Source organism: Salvelinus fontinalis, chromosome 4, assembly GCF_029448725.1.
Source record: "Salvelinus fontinalis isolate EN_2023a chromosome 4, ASM2944872v1, whole genome shotgun sequence".
NCBI lineage: Eukaryota > Metazoa > Chordata > Actinopteri > Salmoniformes > Salmonidae > Salvelinus > Salvelinus fontinalis.
The window spans coordinates 64,669,075-64,688,024 of NC_074668.1; the positions used below are offsets into that span (position 1 = coordinate 64,669,075).

Here is an 18,950-nt window from a genome sequence, read left to right on the forward strand (position 1 = left end):
CATGTTATTACCTCATACCCCTGCACATTGACTTGGTACTGGTACTCCCTGCATATAGCCATGTTATTACCTCATACCCCTGCACATTGACTTGGCTATATGCAGGGAGTACCAGTACCAAGTCAATGTGCAGGGGTATGAGGTAATAACATGGCTATATGCAGGGAGCACCAGTACCAAGTCAATGTGCCTGTGAGGTAATAATCAGCTAGGCCTACACTAGGATGATCAAACACCACCTACAGGTTAACCAGGGTAACACTGTCCCTTCTCTCCCATCCCCAACCTGTTCCAGAGACAGTCCCAGGGGTGATGGTGAGTCGTGATGTGAAGATACAGAAGGAGATTTACAACCTACAGACATGTACTTCAAGCCCATAAAGCAGAAGGCCAACATGGCGTGTAACGAGCACTGTAAATTCTGTCTCCCTGTAACCTCAGGGGGTCAGGCAGAGCACAACAGTGAGTCACGACTACAGCTCTGCGTCATGTGTACGTCAAGTGTCTCTTCACCACTATTTCAACAATAACATGGCACGACCATCTCGGAAACGTTGAGCAAGCAAGGAGAAAAACCTATCTGGAATGAAATGCAGCCGGTGTGTTACTAGGCAGAGTATGGCATCCACAGGACTTTATAGTACTGTACCGGAGGGCAGGTTAATGCAGAGGGTGTGTTACTAGGCAGGGTATGGCATCCACAGGACTTTATAGTACCGGAGGGCAGGTTAATGCAGAGGGTGTGTTACTAGGCAGGGTATGGCATCCACAGGACTTTATAGTACTGTACCGGAGGGCAGATTAATGCAGAGGGTGTGTTACTAGGCAGGGTATGGCATCCACAGGACTTTATAGTACTGTACCGGAGGGCAGGTTAATGCAGAGGGTGTGTTACTAGGCAGGGTATGGCATCCACAGGACTTTATAGTACCGGAGGGCAGATTAATGCAGAGGGTGTGTTAGTAGGCAGGGTATGGCATCCACAAGACTTTATAGTACTGTACCGGAGGGCAGATTAATGCAGAGGGTGTGTTACTAGGCAGGGTATGGCATCCACAGGACTTTATAGTACTGTACCGGAGGGCAGATTAATGCAGAGGGTGTGTTAGTAGGCAGGGTATGGCATCCACAAGACTTTATAGTACTGTACCGGAGGGCAGATTAATGCAGAGGGTGACCTCATTTACAAAGCAGCTCCTGTGGTAATCCAGACAAACATATCACACCTGCCTGCAGAGCATTACAAAGGCTAGAGAGGTTGAGGTCGCCCATCTTGTGCTAGCTAGGTAGACCAGTCTAAATCAGAAGGCCTATATTAGTGTATACGTCTGAAATGGCACCTCATTTCCTATAGTGCACACCTTTGGGCAGAGCGCCAAGCAACCCAGGCAAAAACAAATGTAGTGTACTTGCCCAGGGTTTCCTAAACTCTGTCCAAAACCCACGTTTTGGGTTTTGCCCTACCACTACACAGCTGAATCAAATAATCAAAGCTTGTTGAGTTGGTTATTTTAAATAGGTTGTGTAATGCTAGGGCAAAAACCAAAGCATGCACCCAGGGGGGGCCCCAGGACCACGTTTGGGAAACCCTGGTCCAGCCTATAATAGGATCAGGGTGTCATTTCAGATGCAGCCACAGAACATATATTAAGGCCATGCTGTGGACTGGTATATGATCTGACATCTTGAAAACTTCATCCTCCCTTTCTTATCAGTACTTTTAATGCACTGAGTAACCTGCATCCCAGACCTGCTGTTTTCAACTCTTAATGATCGGCTATGAAAAGCCAACTGAAAATTATTCATGATTATTATTTGACCATGCTTGTCACTTATGAACATTTTGAACATCTTGGCATAGTTCTGTTATAATCTCCACCCGGCACAGCCAGAAGAGGACTGGCCACCCCTCATAGCCTGGTTCCTCTCTAGGTTTCTTCCTAGGTTTTGGCCTTTCTAGGGAGTTTTTCCTAGCCACCGTGCTTCTACACCTGCATTGCTTGCTGTTTGGGGTTTTAGGCTGGGTTTCTGTACAGCACTTCGAGATATTAGCTGATGTACGAAGGGATATATAAAATAAACTTGATTGATTGATGTTCAGCTGGCAAAACCCTATGCATTCATGTTCAGAAGGCCTACATTAGGTTGGATTTGAATTGATTCTACAGGTAGGGTATTATAACAGACCAAGTCATTTCTGGAAGCTTGGGGATATTGTGTCTGGCCCTTCCCTAGCATCCAGCCATCTCCTCTAAATGGGGCAGTAATCTTCTCTCAGGGCATGGGGGAAACCACACTTCATCTATGCCGGAGCACATCTCCACTCCCGCCAGCGTTACCCCGGCAACAGTGAGGGATGACAGAGAAAGAAAGACAAGTAGTAATAAAAGAATGAAACCAATAAAGGAGGGGTTTTCTGCTTTCTTTTCATTGCCCTCTGATAGCAATGACATTTGAGGAATCTGTCCCTTAACTTTGTGACTGCCCTTAGCTGTGTTGAAAATAACCGTATAATGCACGAGGACGGAGGCCTGCACATGCCTATTCAAACTGACATGACATTAATATGACTGTAGCTTGGAGAGAATATCCCGGTGTGCGGTGCAAGGTGAGCAGCATCAGGCTCGTCTCACAGCACAATGGCGACCCGTCATTCAGGGCAGGTGGGGCAGAAAATACATGGGGGGGGGGGGTTGGGTTGGGGGCTTGCCTGTCTTGCCTGTTATTTTGGCAATACGTGTCACATATCAGTTTGCAAACAATGTAAAAATATATATCATTGAGTTAATAAAGCCGCATACAAACATGGTCTCTTTTTTGTTTTCTTGAGTAAGGCAACTACAAAATGCAGGTGTTTCACCCAAGCTCAGTGCTTTCTGTGGTGGTGGGGCAGGCCAGCAGAAAAAGGAACATTGCACGGTGATTAGCTCAGCATTGCACCGTGATTTGCTCAGTGTTCTGTCACTCATGGGGACACTACGTCACCTGCATTTAGTAAGGGTAGATATAAAAAATGTGAGTCCTTGGGTTCTGCCATAGACTTCGATTAGAAGTGTCCATCCAAGAAGGCTCAAGGTCATTGGCCACAGATAAAACAACGTCAAATCGCGTTATATCTACAGTAGCTTTGATTGGACTGATCATGTCAACATCTTACTTTCAAAAAATCTTAGCTAGCAGTCATCACCATGAATCAAGTCGACAAACTACTGGCAAATCTTTTAATCCTTGTCATATGAAGAGAAATAATGAAGAGAAATAATATATAAATACATATCATATAATACATATCAGTGCTCATCGGCCATAAAGATTACACAAGTTGGAAATGAGTCGTTTGGAAGGAATCAGTGGCTAACTGCAAGCTTTGCAAAGAAACCACAAATGTTAGCCTGCTATTCAATGGAGTGGCTGTGTTTCTCCCCCCCAAGTTCACACCATAAATCCAGAGAATGCCAGACTGGGCAAATTGTGTCATCACAAAGGACCATTGCGCCACCTTCACAAGGTGAGTCCAAAAATGTAATGTATGCTGCTGCATAAATGTAACATGCAAGGGAGAAATGTATACTGTAGCTAAGAAAGTGCTTTGACAGTGCTACTGATAGTTGTGGTAGTGCTTGCAAACTCAGCACACACATTCTATAATAGAATTGTGTTATTTGACGTGTCAAATTAAAAGCTTATTTAACGCGTCAAATAGCGTTATATGACGTGCATCTTTGACACGCAAAGACCCAAACGGCATTCAATGTGCCTCACCCTAATAATTGTGTCTATTTTCACCTACTCTTCTAATTTGGTGGTGCACATATAGCCTATAACCTGTTTTAGAGAAACGTAATCATCGAACACTAAGCTTTCATTGTCTGTTTATATGCGCCCTTTATTTATGCTATGGTTTTGACTTGGTGTACAGGGAGTACACTAAGAATGGCCCATGTTCTGTATTCTGTCGCTGTACATTTCAAAAGTGCTGAACAAATACTTATATTGACTATGTCCGTTGTCGCTTGCTCAATAATGTCTTAATCGAAATGATGGATTCCCTCTTATCCGCTTGTTGTCCACGTATGCCATAGTTTGTACATCTCAATTGTCAGTAGAAACCACATTTGTTTAAGCAAGTCAGCCATATCAGCTATGTTTTTTTAAAAGGCAGTAAATGAGGCTGAATGAACTGTTTTGCTGCCAGACAAGGCTTCGCTGAAAGCCAGGTGTAACAATGGTGGTGTTGGGACTCCGCTGTTGGGACATCTTTATTATGTAGGCCCCAACAGTTTGTGGGCACCGCTTGTCACCGTTATAGTGCAATTAATCTTGTTTTGTGTAGTGGCTTTGCTGGCATGCATCCCACTTTTTTTTTTCCCCACCAAGATTTACATGCTCTCACCATGATTTACTGTCGTCTCATTACTTTCAAATATCCTAGAGAATCCTCCTCAGTCTATGGAAACCTGGCGTTACCTCAATTCATATGTACAGTTCCTTCAGAATATTCTCACGCCTGGACTTTTTCCACATTTTGTTGTGTTAGGGCCTGAATTTGAAATGGATTACATTTAGACTATGTCACTGGCCTACACACAATACCCCATAATGACAAAGTGGAATTATGTTTTTTGATATAGTTACAAAATAATAAAAAACAAAAAGCTGAAATGTCTTGAGTATTCAACCCCTTTGTTATGGCAAGCCTACATAAGTTCAGGAGTAAACATTTGCTGAACAAATCATATACTAAGTTGCATGGACTCACAGTGCGCAATAAGTGTTTAACCTGATGAGGGCAGAGGGCGCTGTTTTCACTTTGGGGGAAAAACGTGCCCAATTTAAACGGCCTCGTACTCAATTCTTGCTCGTACAATATGCATATTATTATTACTATTGGATAGAAAACACTCTCTAGTTTCTAAAACCGTTTGAATTTTGTCTGTGAGTAAAACAGAACTCATTTGGCAGCACACTTTCTGACCAGGAAGTGGAAAGTCTGAAAATGATGCTCCATTCAAGGGCCTGCCTATAAATGGGCATGATACGTATGAGTATACATGCACGTCATACACCTTCCCCTAGATGTCAAAAGGAAGTGAGAGAAGAAATTAAGTGTTTATCTTGGTCTGAGGTGGAATTAATCCTCTTGGCATTTTTTTACTTGCTATATTGTATTTACTTCGCCACCATGGCCTTTTTATATATATTTTTTATTTATTTATATATATATTTTGTTTGCCTTCACCTCCCTTATCTCACCTCACTTGCTCATATTGTATATAGACTTATTTTCACTGTATTATTGACTGTATGTTTGTTTTACTCCATGTGTAACTATGTGTTGTTGTATGTGTCGAACTGCTTTGCTTTATCTTGGCCAGGTCGCAATTGTAAATGAGAACGTGTTCTCAATTTGCCTACCTGGTTAAATAAAGGTGAAATAAATAAATAAAAAATTGGCACGACGAGTCATCCATTTCCTGTTTTCTGGAAAGCGCGAAGATGGACCTGGAATTGCCTTCTGAAAAGCTGTCGGCTTTGATTTTATTTGATACATGTCACAATATCATCGTAAACTATGTTTTTTCAATATAGTTTTATTAGATTATTGAAATTTTTTCGGGACGTTAGGCGTGTTGCGTTGTCTGTGTGTGTTGACGATGGAAAGCTTTGCGCCACTTGGCCAGTGTGCTTGCTAATTCAAGAGGGAAAAACGATGTTCTAAATCCAAACAACGACTGTTCTGGACAAAGGACCCCTTGTCCAACATTCTGATGGAAGATCACCAAAAGTAGGACCCATTTTGTGATGCCATTTCATATATCTGTCGAACTGTGTACTAGTAGTTCTGCGCCCAGGTTTTGGCCACTCTCTCGCTATAACATAAGCCTTATGTCGTAATGAAGATATTTTTAGAATTCTAACACTGCGATTGCATTAAGAACTAGTGTATATCATTTCCTATACAACATGTATTTTTTTGTAATGTTTATGAATAGCTATTTGGTCAGAATAGGTGAGAGTCTAATAGAAATATCCGCACATTCTGGGAAAAAGAAGCTACGTTAGCATAATGGATAACCACTGATTTCAGCTCTAAATACGCACATTTACGAACAAAACATAAGTGTATGTATAACCTGATGTTATAGGACTGTCATCTGAGGAAGGTTTATGAAGGTTAGTGAAAATTAATATCTTTTGCTGGTTTATTCGCTAACGCTAACATGCCTATTGCTATCGCTAACGTGCCTTGATGAATGAATGCGGTTGTGTGGTAGGCTATTGTAGTAAGCTAATATAATGCTATATTGTGTTTTCGCTGTAAAACACATAAAAAAATCTGAAATATTGGCTGGATTCACAAGATGCTTGTCTTTCATTTGCTGTACACGATGCATTTTCCAGAAAAGTTTTATGATGAGTATTTAGGTATTCCACGTTGGTCTCTATAATTACTCTGGCTGCTTCGGTGCTATTTTTGACGGTAGCTGTGATGGTAGCTGCAATGTAAAACTGATTTATACCTCAAATATGCACATTTTTCGAACAAAACATAGATTTATTGTATAACATGTTATAAGACTGTCATCTGATGAAGTTGTTTCTTGGTTAGTTTGGTTGGTTCTTGGTTAGTTAGGTTGGCTTTGTGCATGCTACCTGTGCTGTGAAAAATGTCTGTCCTTCTTTGTATTTGGTGGTGAGCCAACATAAATATACGTGCTATTTTCGCTGTAAAACATTTTAAAAATCGGACATGTTGGCTGGATTGACAAGATGTGTACCTTTCATTTGCTGTATTGGACTTGTTAATGTGTGAAAGTTAAATATCTCTAAAAAATATATTTTGAATTTCGCGCTCTGCCTTTTCAGTGGAATGTGGGAGGAGTTACGCTGGCGGAACACTGGAGTAACACTGGGGTAAAGGTTAACATGATTTGTGAATACCTACCTCATCTCTGTACCCCACATGTACAATTATCTGTGAGGTCCCTCAGTCAAGCAGTGAATTTCAAACACAGATTCAACCACAAAGACCAGGGAGGTTTTCCAATGCCTCGCAAAGGGTAAAAATAAAAAAGCAGACAGTGAATAACCCTTTGAGCAAGTTATTCATTATACTTTGGATGGTGTATCAATACACCCAGACACTACAAAGATACAGGCATCCTTCCTAACTCAGTTGCTGGAGAGGAGGGAAACCACTCAGGGAATTCAGTATGAGGCCAATGGTGACTTTAAAACAGTTTGTTTAATGGCTGTGATAGGAGAAAACTGAGGATGGATCTACAATATTGTAGTTACTCTTTAATACCAATCTAAATAACAGTGATAAGGAAGCCTGAAGAGACTAAAAATATTCCAAAACAAAGGCACTAAAGCAATACTGCAAAAAATGTGGCATAGCAACTAACATTTTGTTATGTTTGGGGCAAATCCAATAAAACAAATTACTGAAAACCACTCCCCATATTTTTAAGCATAGTGATGGCTGCATCATGTTATGGGTATGCTAGTAATCATTATCAACTGGGGAGTTTCAGCATAAAAATTAAACGGAACGGATCTAAGCACCGGAAAAATTCTTGAGAAAAACCTGGTTCAGTCTGCTTTCCACCAAACCCTGGGAGATGAACTCACCTTTCAGTAGGACAATAACCTAAAACACAAGGCCAAATATACACTGGAGTTGCTTACCAAGAAGACAGTGAATGTTCTTGCATGGCCGAGTTACAGTTTTGACTTAAATCTGCTTAAAAATCTATGGCAAGACCTGAAAATGGTTGTCTAGCAATGATCAACAAAGTAATTGGACAGAACTTTAAGAAATTAAAAACATAACAGGCATATGTTGCACAATCCATGTGTGGAAAGCGCTGAGACTTACCCAGAAAGACTCGCTGCCAAAGGCGATTCTAACATGTATTGACTCAGGGTTAACTTCTTTCAGCTAGGGGCAGACTTTTTATGTTTGGAAAAATAACGTTCCCAAGGTAAACGGACTATTTCTCAGGTCCAGATGCTAGAATATGCATATAATTGACAGATTAGGATAGAAAACACTCTAAAGTTTCCAAAACTGTCAAAATATTGTCTGTGACTATAACAGAACTGATTTTTCAGGCAAAAACCAGAGGAAATCCAACCCGGAAGTGCCTTTTATTTGGAAAAATCCCTGTTCCGTTGCCTGCCCCTCCTCCATTTAAAGGGGTATCAACCAGATTCATTTCCCAATGGCTTCCTCAGGCTGTGACCAGGCTTGAGACATAGTTTCAAGCTTTTATTTTGAAAAAAAAAAATTGGCGATATTTTTCAAAACGCGTCAGGTGTCCTTTGATTAGTTCCTGCGCGCGAGAGATGTAGCTCAACATTTTATTTCTCTGTAGTATTGAATAGATTACCGTCCGGTTGAAATATGATCTATTATGTATGTTAAAAACAACCTGAGGATTGATTATAAAAAACGTTTGACATGTTTCTACGAACATTACGGATACTTTTTGGAATTTTCGTCTGCCTTTCAGGACCGGAACAAGCCTGTGGTTTTCTGAACATAACACGCAAACCAAATGGCGGTTTTTGGTTATAAAACTAATCTTTATCGAACAAAAATAACATTTATTGTGTAACTGGGAGTCTCGTGAGTGCAAACATCCGAAGATTATCAAAGGTAAGAGATTCATTTTATTGCTTTTCTGACCAAGCTAATTTGAGGCTAGCTGTTCTTACTGTTTTGTCTAGTGATTGATAAACTCAAACGCTTGGATTGCTTTCACTGTAAAGCATATTTTCAAAATCTGACACGATAGGTGGATTAACAACAAGCTAAGCTGTGTTTTGGTATATTTCACTTGTGATTTCATGATTATAAATATACATATATATTTTTGGGGCGCTCTGCAATTCAGCGGTTGTTTACGAAAATGATCCCGCTAAAGGGATCCGTGCGGCAAGAAGTTAAATACTTATTTAGTCAAGATAATTTGTAAAACATTATTATTTTTATTATTTTTTTTTACAAATGTGAGAACTTTTCTTTCACTTTGACGTTGAATAATTGTGTAGGTTGTTGCGAGAATTTAAAAAAAATCGATTTTAATCCCACTATGCTACAACAAAATGTGGAAAAGGGGGTGTGAATGCTTTCTGCACTTTAAAAGGCAGGGCAAAAAAGGCCTTATTTTTAACCAAATATTGCAATTGCGATTTAGATCAATATACTTAGGTGAACTGATGGAATCATGGAAATCGAATGATTATTCAAATTCTAAAGTTAAAATGTAATATTGGGCACTGAATAATAGTGTTGTTTGACGTGACAAGCAATGAAAAAGCCATGGAGGCGTTCATAGAATTAGGAATTACAATACTAATAGATTCTCAATGGAGGCGTTATTGCGACAGGGTAGGAACCAAATTGTTGGTCAGTGTTTCCCAGGGGAGTGGGACCCTATAATCTTTTGTTACATTAAAATGTTATCTTACTTCATGTAGTTAACATATTCATGCTTTGCCTATTCCTCTCTGATTTAGGCCTACACCAGAACAGGTATCAGGCTGTATTAGCTAGCTATGTTTTCGCTGACTCAGTACATTTCATCTAACTAGCAATTAGCGGCTAACGATTTATTGTAGCCACAACTTGCTAAGCAAAGACAAGCTGTTTGCAGACAGTAAGATACACAAACTAGGTGTCATTATAAATTGCATTTGTGGATTTATATTAAGAAGCGAAGTGGAAAGCAGCATCGTTGTCATCAACATATTTTTGCATCAGCGCATTGATCATGCAGACTGAAGAGTGAACAGTCAGCAAATGATCTCATGGTCGATCAACAACTGCACTCCTTGAGTGACAGGTGGCAGGGTTGGTGAGAGAGGGAGAGAGACGACTCAAGTAGTGGAGTAAACTATAAAAACAAAGTGGCGTATCACATTTAACAAACCAAACATTGAAATACCATTATAGAAAGTAAAGTAAACACCCAAACCAGTCGTGCATCAATACCAGTATACCGTACAGCCCTAGTATATTGGTCTCATTACGAAGGCTAACCTAAGTCTAGCCTATACAATAGTGCCAACTAACTGCATGGCATACTTCAAGGCAGGGTTTCCCAACTACACCTTTTGGTTTTTGCCCTAACACTACACAGCTGATTCAAATAATCAAAGCTTGATGAATCAGCTGTGTAGTGCCGGGGCAAAAACCAAAACGTGCACCCTGCTTCAAGGGATAGGCTTACTTCACCACCCACCCCTGTATAAAAAAATGACAGATGCATTCACATATACCTAAAAAACAGTCTCAAGTCAAACAGTGGGAAAGATGGGCACCATTTAATGAAATGGAATAATATGGTGCCACTGACAATCTTTCCAATTCAAATGGGACTGAGGCCTGCGGATTTCTCTGAACGCATATAGTGGGATCGACACAACAGACCCCTTTAAGTCTAAAACCTGCAGACAGACTGATATTTTGGGTTAACTATCCCTTTAAATCAACGGCATACGAGAGATGTGAAGTCAGTGTGTTACAGGCAGGGTGGTTGGGAGATATGGGCTCTCCTCAGCTGAGGCTTTACAACCACAACAGGAAGGAGACACACCACATCAAGTGAGCCGTTAATGAGCAGTATTGATGTAGCTATCTGAATAACTGAACACTAGTCAACTTTGTCCAATTCAAGAGAGTAGCCCGAGGTAGGCATTTTTCATTTCTAAGAAATCAAATTGGTTGTGTGCGTGCACACGTGTTTGTTTCCAGGCACAATCTTAATGGTTTCCCACCAAATGTGATTAAAAAGATATTGAATAAACATAAATATTTTCCGCAGGTACGGCAGCCACCCCAAAGAGCAGAGAAATGATGAACAGTGTTTTCATGCATGGGCAGGCAGCTCAGGAGGGTCAGGGCATAATAACATGTTTTCATGTTTAAACAAAAGGAGGAGTTGTTAAAGGCTCTCCCTTCAATGGCATTCAGACAATCTGTCAAATCCAGTTTTAATTAGAGACGTGTTTGGAATGGGAGATGAGATGGCCTGGCTGGAGTACGTGTTATTCTTCTGTGATCCTATTTTTAATTCATGTTCATTTGAGGGAAGAGGTTCAGCGCCAGGATTATTGATCAGTGTGTGACAGCGAGCAAACAAAATGAATTACAGTGTGTAAGTAATTTGTTCTTCCGTAATCATAGCTGTATTAAAACACAAGGCCAAAGAAAGCTCACAGAGCATTGCATGACGTGAAGTCGGCTGCAACACACAGTTGCACTGAACTGATAAGTACAATAAACACAATATAACAAATATGGTGGCAGATCCCCATGACAGGATGGCTGTGAGGTTTATGATGGAGAAGCTCCTGCCATTACCCATCGGAAGGCAGCGGAATAGAACGCAAATTAAACTAGTTGAAATAGTGGTGGGAAGTTGATAATGATACAGTCCTGCCTACAGGCAGGCAAACATGTATCACTCAAACTGCTGTTTAAGAGAGGAATGATGAAAGGCTTACACAATTGCAAACACACGTGCATTCCCACACTAGGGGACTTTATCACCAGGCCATTGTGACTGAAGGGGGCTTTATCACCAGGCACTGAAGGCAGGCTCTCAACGCGTCACACTGGCTTCTCCTGAAGCACGTCAGGGCAGCAGCAGCCCACTTTATAGAGCCATTCATTTGCTCACTCAATTACAGCTGACATTCTCCTGAAAAGGCTGATTGTGTCAAACTCGTCCAGGGAAAATGGTTTGACACCACTTTGCTTGACAACTGCTGCCAAGCGACAATAGCCCAATAAGAAAAGGTAACTTGAAAACTGTTGGAAATAACAAAAGGAGCTAGTCCAAGGCCCCTATTCCTTTGTTGAACACTGGTGGTGTGCAGGACCGTGCACAGACCTTTCAGGGGACAGGTGCTAAAAATAAAAAGCACCATATAAAAAATATATACTTTCAGAATTCATATGTAGAAATGTATAACATACTGTACAAACTGCTTCTGTGGCTAGTTATTTCTTAGCATCGGCATATTTATTAATGCAACACAATCACAAGCTAGTTCGTTACATTCGAGTCAGTTAGCAGACTTACAGGAGCAATTGGGGTTAAGGGGGTTGATCAAGGGCACAGACTGATTTTTCACCTAGTCTGCTCAGTGATTAGAACCAATGACCTTTCTGTTACTGTTACTGACCCAATGTTCTTAACCACTACCTGCCGCCCAGTGTGGCACAAAAACATGATTGACATGGGGAAAAGAGGGTAGGCTATCAGCTGAACATTGATGTTGATGACGATGAATGTAAATCTGCTAGTTAGCTAGACCTATAATAATTTTACTGTTTATGATTTATCTACAATGATGTTAAATAATATCTTCATATTGTAGCCTAATATTCCTAATATTCTAAGTCATGATATATGGTTGGCTGGCTAGTGGCTGGTGTGGATATTTTAGTATATGGTGGTTAGCTAGAGTCTGGATCCGTGGTTGGCAAAATGTCTGTGTGTGTGCGTGTGCGTGTGCGTGTGCGTGTGCGTGTGTGGTGGTTAAACTTACTCTTGAAAGTTGTAATAGTAGAATACACAAGGTGCAATTTCGCAAAATGGTTATTCCTCGACCTAATAAGGATCACGGTTTGAATTGAAAGTCTTTTCTCCCTGGCTTTGAACTGGTAAAGACTCACACTTGAGTGATCAAGCCTGGAGTCACTGTTAAATGTAGCCTATAGAATTAATCGATTTCATTAACACAGCTTATACTTCACAATTTTTTAGGGACACTAATGGTTCCAAGAAAATGCAGAGTAATGTATTAAAATAACTGATAAGGTGAAAAAAATATTCCTAAGAGCTTAACACACATTGTGAGATTGGTCAGCTAGTGAAATGAGGGATGCACGATATATCGGTGAACATATCGGAATCGGACGATATTAGCTAAAAATGCCAAAATCATCATCGGCCCGATGTCTAGTTTAATGCCTATATGCAAAACCGATGTCAAAGCTGACGTGCATACCTAGATAACGTAATGACCGCACGAAAAACACAGCGCTACACAGAACAAAATCTGAAATATACTAAGCGCAGACTTCCAACAACTAAACAAGTTCAAGTCGAGCAGTCATTTGAAAGAGTAAGAACATTTCAGCGAGACAACTCAAAAGGAAAAATCCATTAACGCCAAGATAACGGAATTAATTTCCCTTGACAATCGACCGTTCTGTCGTGGATGATGTAGGCTTTCGTCGACTGGTCGAGCCCCGGTACACACTACCAAGTAGGCGCTATTTTTCAGATGTTGCTCTACCAGAGTTACACAGTATTGTTGAAACTCACATCTATGAGTTACTTGCTATGTTACTGCCATTAGCTTCTCGGCTGACATTTGGACCAGCGATGTCAGCCCCATGAGCATGCTGAGTCTGACAGCAACAGTGGGTCGTTGAGGATTTCGTACTGAGGAAAGCCATATTGCATGCTCAAGAATGTGCTGGTTCTCATACCACTGCTGCCATTTCAATGGCTTTTGGGAACATGTTTGAAACATGAACACACTCCTAGCTACATTCGAACGGCCTCAAGAAATAAGCTAATCAACTGCGTATGTAGCAGACTGAATACCCTCTGTCATGGCATTGAAACGCCTGCTCAACAAAACCCCACTGTCTGTGTCGGCAGTTAAAACTTGCAAAAGTACTCGAGGCTGTGAACAAGCGATTCGTGGCATTCTCTCTGAGCCTCTTTCCTGTGTTGCCACCATGCTTGATGCTAGGTACAAGGACCACTACTTCGACGCAGACAAGTAACAGGATTTATGTGAAATGTTACAGACACAGCTGGACAAGATGGAAACGGACACAGTGACAGTGCGCACCGAGGAAGAGAGGCCACAGACAGACAGAGCTGAAACTTCACTGCTTGACAATGTATGATGAAATCCTGGTTGAGACTGAACAAATGAACAATGAAACAGCACAGCAAGTAAGTGAAAGATAGATTTTGATTATGTTTTACTGGTAAAGGGGACATACGTAAATGCCAACAAAATAACTTTTGTCAGTGTGTGTGTGTGTTTTAACTATTTAAACTGCACTAGAACGCTAAAAGGCAGCTACAATTGTAAATATAGGTATAGTTTTTTTGGCAAGGAAAATATTGGATATCGGTATGTCATATCGGTGCATCACTAAGTGAAACCACCAGGCATTCAAAGTGTATCTAACCTCATCTCACGACACAGTTGGACAAACATATGCCAGCAGTTCCAAAGTAACCTATAAGCAGTATTCATTTCAAACTCGCTGCCCGGCGCAGGTGGGAAGCTGGTGCATGCGATGAGGACAAGTGCGTGGTGGCAGAAGGGAGGGGACTTTTATCAAGATTAATGAGTTCATGAGAACGTATCTAGTTTGACAGGCAATGTTGCATTTCAAATTGAGAAGAGACTAAAAATAAAATGTTAAAAGTAATTAGTTTATAAAAACGGCACCAATCAAAAGGGCACTTCTTGCATAGGAGGGCAGATGCTCCGGCACCCCTTTAATATTTTTATTTTTTATTTCACCTATTAGAAGATGTATGTGCAAGTATAGATACTGGGGTGCAAAGGAGCAAAATAAATAGATAAATAAATATAGTATGGGGATGAGGTAGTCGGATGGGCTATTTACAGATGGACTATGTACAGGTGCATTGATCTGTGAGCTGCTCTGACACATGGTGCTTAAAGTTAGTGAGGGAGATATGAGTCTCCAGCTTAAGTGATTTTTGCAGTTTGTCCCAGTCATTGGCAGCAGAGAACTGGAAGGAAAGGTGGCCAAATGAGGAATTGGCTTTGGGGTTGACCAGAGAAATATACCTGCTGGAGCACTTGCTACAGGTGGGTGTTGCTATCGTGACAAGTGAGCTGAGATAAGGCGGGGCTTTACCTAGCAAAGACTTGTAGAGGACCTGGAGCCAGTGGGTTTGGCGACGAGTATGAAGCGAGGGCCAGCCAACGAGAGCGTACAGGTCACAATGGTGGGTAGTGTATGGGGCTTTGGTGACAAAACAGATGGCACTGTGATCGACTGCATCCAATTTTTTGAGTAGAGTGTTGGAGGCTATTTTGTAAATGACATCGCCAAAGTCGAGGATCGGTAGGATGATCAGTTTTACGAGGGTATGTTTGGCAGCATGAGTGAAGGCTGCTTTGTTGCAAAATAGGAAGCCGATTCTAGATTTAATTTTGGATTGGAGATGCTTAATGTGAGTCTGGAAGGAGAGTTTACAGTCTAACCGGACACCTAGGTATTTGTAGTTGTCCACATATTCTAAGTCAGAACCGTCCAGAGTAGTGATGCTGGACGGGTGGGCAGGGGCGAAATAACCGGTTTGTGTCTCTTTTCTGGTGGATAATCATTAAGACTCGAAACATGGCTGCCTATAAGTTTCTGCTTTATCCAACCACTGTCGTTGTCTTGAATATTGAATGTGGAACTGAAAAGGTGCCGGCAGCAGAGTTGCACCAGGCCTCCTTTACTTCCTACTTAATTTGGGAGTTAAGTCCCGTGGGCAGCACCAAGACATCAGTGGAGGCTGCTGAGGGGAGGATGGCTTATAATATTGGAAACCATGTGTTTGATACCATTCCACTGCTTCCACTCCAGCCTTTACCACAAGCCTGTCCTCCCCAATTAAGGTGCCACCAGCCTCCTGTGCTAGGCATAGGCCTACATTGAAGAGTTATGTGACAGACAGTCACATTACCTGAAACTGAAGGAACTAACAGCCTGTCGGGATAAAGAGCAAGTAAACAACGAAAAGAAGCTGGGAGCTGGCGGTTGTCTCTCAGTAATCTAGCTACTAAAATGACACAGCACGCCAGGCAGTCCGTCCAGCCCTGACCCTGCCATAAGCATCGTTTTTATGATTTCTGGAAGATCAACGTTTTTGGACTCATTCAGAAGGTTTTATCTGATTAAGTATAAGATGCAAATAATTGTAAATTAATGTTTAAAGTTCCAGTGTGGGCTTCAAGAGGAGTTGTCTGGCCTGCACAGATCATCAAAGTTTAAACATGGAAGCTTCTGGACATGTTCAGAGTAGCATGCCACAAAATCAATTGAATATGTGCAAAGTATCAAATCACTATGCAACTAGCTACCACCTAAACGTGTGCACAGAATCTAATGTTACCAGTCCTCTCAGCCATATAAATGAATAGCTAATGCTCTGCTCTCAGCTGTGTAGGCAAATAAATAAAAAAGCTGTGTAGGCATGTTATAGTGGTTGTCATAGCAATCAAATATGGAGGAAACGTTAGCTAACTAACAAAGCCCAATACAATAAACCCAACTAGCTATGTAGCTTGCATGTTAGCTTGTTGACACTGGCTGTATAGGCTAGTGCTATACTCACTTGTTCCTTAGCACCTGCCAGGCAGCCTCGATGTCCGCATACAGGTTCTTTTCTGACGGTTTCCCGCTGCTGACACCGTAGCCCGAATAATCATACGAGAAGACGTTGCAGTTTATCCTCGAACCGAGGCCGATGTAGAAACTGCACATTTGGCCTAAGTCCACTGCGTTACCGTGGGAAAAGAGCAACGTGTACCGGCTGTTGGGTGCGCATCGTACAAACATGCAACCCAGCCGGTTTCCCCGACTGGTTCTGGTGTTGAACACCTCGACAGCGTCCAGTTCGCGTTGGGAGTACTGCCAGTCTGCTCGCTCGGATAGATGCAGGCTACTCGTCCCGTTAGCATCGGTATGTACGGAGTACGTGGGTTCGGGAGGGAGAAAGGCTAGTTTGGATGCGATGCGACTGGGACAGGGCGGGCAACAGAATAGCCAGCATAGTTCGCCGAGGGAAAAACCATTCATCCTTGGGCCTTGTTCGGGCATTGAGGCTCGATAGACGCTTTTTCTTTGTAACACCAGCAAATGTATCCAGCTATGTTTTTTTTTATCTAGCTGGTAACAAAATATCAATAAAACACTTCGTAAGGAGCTAAACTAGCTAGCCACCTAGTACTAGCTAGGCTAGTAGCTGGCTAACTGGTTTCTCCTTTGTATAGCTTGGTAGCTAACGTGATTTACAAAACTCAGAAAGTCGTTAACATAGTTAACGATTTTTTTGTGTCTACAGAAGCGATATAACTTGCTTGTTATCATACAATTTCAAAACGTTGGTCGAATAATTAAGCTTATGTCAAACGTAAACGTCGAGTTAGCAGGCTAATATAATGTATGCAGCCATATCTTTCAGCAGTAACGCCAAATATAAGATTTCCGGTCGAACCGGATATCCTTTCGCACTTTTTCGTCAAAATCATGTTGATGACAGACGTAGTAGCAATAATATGCATATTATGCAGTCACTTACTTGATAGTAGGCTATTATTGAAATATGAGTGTTTTCTCTAATGCATATGCAATCATGCAACAGCTTTGTTCATGCTAGCTACATCAATAGTTTGCCTGAAACCACAGTTTGAATGGAAAGAGTGTTGCTTTTCTGTAATTGCATCTGAATAAATGCACATTAGTTGTAGATCCATTGGGTTGAAAACAAACATGCAAATTGCTGTGAAAAGAAAACGGACAGTTCAAGGACCAGAAATTTAAATAGGTTTAGAATATTCATTGAGAAAATGGAATGCATGTGAGAATGATAGGTGGCGGTATATGCACCTGTCAGTTTGGTTGTGATCACCCACCCCCAAATGTTGCTTAATGCTCAGCACTAAAGGCTAGTAAATGTCTGACATACACATTCGAGGTCGGAAAGGGCAGCTAGTAGTGTGGACGAAATGGAGAAAAAGTTGGTGAAGCAACCATATGGGTGTCAGTTCTGATGTTATGGAGCGGGAGGATAAGGGTCAATGACCAGAATGGTCGGTAGTGGAAAGACATATGTTACCTTCCCCAGTTTCTGTGTTTTGGATTTGTATGTGTTTGTATGTGTATATTTCAGGAAGGCTTCCTGGATTTTAAGCAGCTGATTGGTTGGCCCCATCGATGATTGGAGCTCTGAACCCTCCCTCTCGTCAGGGGAAACAGCTGTTTTCAATTACCAACTCCTTCTCCAGCTGGATAAAAGCCAGTGTTCCTTTATCAAAAAGAAGCTCCCTTCTTTGATGTTCTGTGTTGGTTGTGTCCCAGTGACAGTTTTGTTGAAGGTATTTTGTAGCTGTAGGACTTAGTGTTTTTTTTGTGGTTTTAATCCCTATAGGACTGTGTTTTTGATTATTGACATTTTTCACTTTATGTTAGTAATTATTCTGTGTTTGTTCCCAGGGGGGAAGAAGGCATCTTGGGAGTGCTTAGGCAAGAGGCCTGCAGGCATACATAACCTGTACTATTTACTGTCTATGCACACGAGGTAAGACATTGGCAGACCACCCCCTGTATTTTGGTTAGCATGCCAGGAGGTGCTAAAAGGTTAGGAAACTAGTGGGTAGGTAGGAGAGGGAACTCTTAACTTTTACTTTCTTTGCTTTGGTTCTGTCTAGCCCCTTTCCCCCCCACATTATTGTGTTAATGAAATAAATTCCCTGTAAATGATCATATTCTCTGCCTTTGTCATCCTTATCTGCACCTACAATCCCATACTACTTTCACTCCATGGGGAGTTGAGATGTAGCAGGGTTATGTGTTCCCTCCAAGAGGTGTACGTAACAACATAGGAAGAAGACAGATCGTGATACAGAATGCATTGGAGTATCTAGTAAAGAGGGCCAAAGTAGAAAGCAAGAGTGGTGATGGTGTTTGATAAGACTACAGGGCCTTACACCCTATCCAACTAACTAATGCCATAGAGAAAGGGGTAGGTGAAGTGAAATTATCTTGGTTCATTGGAAATGGTAGATTGTTTATATTGTGTGGTAACCAGGCTCAGCAAGAGAAGATTCTGAAAATGGGAAAGCTTAATGAGAAGATTAAAAGACCTGGTGCT

At 41.4% G+C, this 18,950-nt stretch overlaps 2 protein-coding genes across 2 annotated transcripts in view; one reads left to right on the forward strand and one right to left on the reverse strand.

The window, feature by feature from the left end:
- The window catches only part of LOC129854178 (alpha/beta hydrolase domain-containing protein 17C), a 51,667-nt gene extending 34,379 nt beyond the window's left edge, over positions 1-17,288 (reverse strand). Inside the window, exon 1 of the mRNA XM_055920964.1 lies at positions 16,413-17,288. Coding sequence (XP_055776939.1) covers positions 16,413-16,897 — 485 coding nt within the window. The 5' untranslated portion in view covers positions 16,898-17,288. The remainder of the gene's footprint in view (positions 1-16,412) is intronic.
- LOC129854181 (cytochrome c oxidase subunit 4 isoform 1, mitochondrial-like) overlaps positions 1-18,950 on the forward strand; it is a 230,642-nt gene that overhangs the window by 26,044 nt on the left and 185,648 nt on the right. The gene's annotated exons all lie outside the window — the stretch shown is intronic.